This window comes from Pempheris klunzingeri, chromosome 5 (genome assembly GCF_042242105.1).
Source record: "Pempheris klunzingeri isolate RE-2024b chromosome 5, fPemKlu1.hap1, whole genome shotgun sequence".
Taxonomy (NCBI): Eukaryota; Metazoa; Chordata; class Actinopteri; order Acropomatiformes; family Pempheridae; genus Pempheris; species Pempheris klunzingeri.
In genome coordinates this window covers 18,241,681-18,243,717 of record NC_092016.1, presented here as the reverse complement: position 1 = coordinate 18,243,717, position 2,037 = coordinate 18,241,681, and the positions used below count along the sequence as shown (strand labels likewise).

The window sequence follows — 2,037 nt, the reverse complement described above, 5'->3', positions numbered from 1 at the left end:
CAACCCTCTCCGCTCTTCTTGTCCCACTGTCAGAGGCGCTGCGCTCTTCCCCCCCCCTCCCCTGCATCCATCACTTCAGAAGAACTGTCAGCGAGATGGAAACTACAACCATCACCACCACGCAGACTGCATTCACCTTTGGACTTACCGAAAGACGCGCCAGCCTCAGCCTGCACGCCCCAGCCCAGGACTGCGCAGTCCCCGCCGCGCACCCCAACGCCGGCAGCACAGCCGGCTTCCAAAGCAAAACCAAGGTGCTGAAGAGACAGCGCTCCAGCTCGCCGGAGCTCCTGCGCTGCAAGCGGCGCCTGAGCTTCAACGGCCTCGGCTACTCCATCCCTCAGCAGCAGCCCGTGGCCGTAGCCCGGCGGAACGAGAGGGAGAGGAACCGGGTCAAACAAGTCAACATGGGTTTCCAGACGCTGCGTCAGCATGTGCCCAACGGCGCTGCCAACAAGAAGATGAGCAAAGTGGAGACCCTGAGGTCAGCCGTGGAGTACATCAGGGCTTTACAGCAGCTCCTGGACGAACATGACGCGGTGTCTGCTGCTTTCCAGTGCGGGTTGCCATCCCCGACACTTTCCAACACCTATTCCGCCGACCCGGAGTCGCCTCACTCCACCTACTCGTCGGATGAAGGAGGTTATGAGCCCCTGAGCTCCGAGGAACAGGAGCTGTTGGACTTCACAACCTGGTTCGACAGGTACTGAGGCTGCCAGAGTCCGAACCACACAGCGGCGTGTGTGCGTAAAAGCGGCTGACTTCTTTCAGAAATGCTGACAGAGACTTGATAAAGGCATCAGATCAGTCTTGCCCTGCGTGCTTGAAAGTGATCTGTTGCCTCCCTCCCTCACCCGGGCTGATTCTGCAGGAGAAAAGCAATAGCGAGAAAGGGAGAGAGTGAGAGTGTGTGTGTGTGTGTGTGAGAGAGAGCGAGAGCGAGAGAGAGAGAGAGAGAGAGAGGGAGCCTCTTGTTGCATAGAGCATGAATAGTCGCCCTGAAGTCCCCACAAGGAGGAGGGAGTTGGACTCGGTGTCACGTTGACGCGTGGAAGTAAAGAACTGTTGGTGTTGTGTTTGAATAAGTGCAATTAATACGTGACACAGCAGGTTCTGCAGAGACGGCGCTGCAGATCCTGAGGACTTGCTCGATGAGAGTTTCATCGGAGCAGGACTGCCTTCCTCAGCTGCCACGTCTGCTGGAAGCAAAAAAAGATGATGCGTCGAGAGAGACTGTTTTTTTTTTTCTTTCTCGTGATGTACATTTGAATCCCCCTTTCATAACAAAATTGTACCATACGACGAATTGTTTTAACATGAAGACATATTTTTGTACATTGAGTCAAACAAACAATGTTTCTTGAACAACTGTCACTGCCACTTTCCCTGACAGTGTTGTTGAGAGCCAGCTGTCAGTGAGGCAGTGAGTTGGCATGTGTGAGTTGTGTGACTGGACAGCAATATCAAGGCTACTACCTGTGACAGATTGTAGTTGTTTTGTTATTTTCAAATAGATGGATGGCGTGGAGACCTTTATTAATGTATGCACTTGTTCTCCGTTTCCAGTAGCCTAAAGTGTAAATATTCGATTTTAACAGATATATTTTGTGTAAAACAAGTTTTATAAATAAAGATGAATCTATTTATATTATATGCTTTTCTAGTGGTTTGGTTCTTCAGCTGACCTGGCACACATGTGTGCTCAGACGTGTGTGTGTGTGTGTGTGTGTTTGTGGTGGCGGTAATTGAGCAAACGAGGCAGCGTCTCTTCTATTCAAAGCCCCTACGTGACCTTTTCCCGACTTGGTTGGGCACACGGGGGAAAATTGCGCAGCTGGGTGAGCACTCAATAACCATAATGGACGTGCACCTTCTACAGCGCTTTGTCTGCATTCAGGACGGGGAGATTAATATTACGTTTCATGCATTGCATTGTTTCTTTTGCATACTCTGCCTTTACCCAATAGCCCAGAGGGCCTGGAGCGGAGGGAGGAGAGGGGAGGGTGGGGGAGCGGGAGGGCTGCAATTCACTCCTCT

General features: G+C 51.7%; 1 protein-coding gene across 1 annotated transcript; it reads left to right on the top strand.

Moving 5' to 3' along the window:
* Positions 1–713, top strand: ascl1b (achaete-scute family bHLH transcription factor 1b). Its single transcript, XM_070831424.1, has one exon. It carries the CDS (start codon positions 96–98, stop codon positions 708–710), a length of 615 nt encoding a protein of 204 aa, XP_070687525.1. The 5' UTR covers positions 1–95; the 3' UTR covers positions 711–713.
* The last annotated feature ends 1,324 nt before the right edge of the window (positions 714–2,037 follow it).

Bases quoted from the DNA above. Each gene is read 5' to 3' on its own strand.
- ascl1b (XM_070831424.1), top strand. From the start codon at position 96: ATGGAAACTACAACCATCACCACCACGCAGACTGCATTCACCTTTGGA.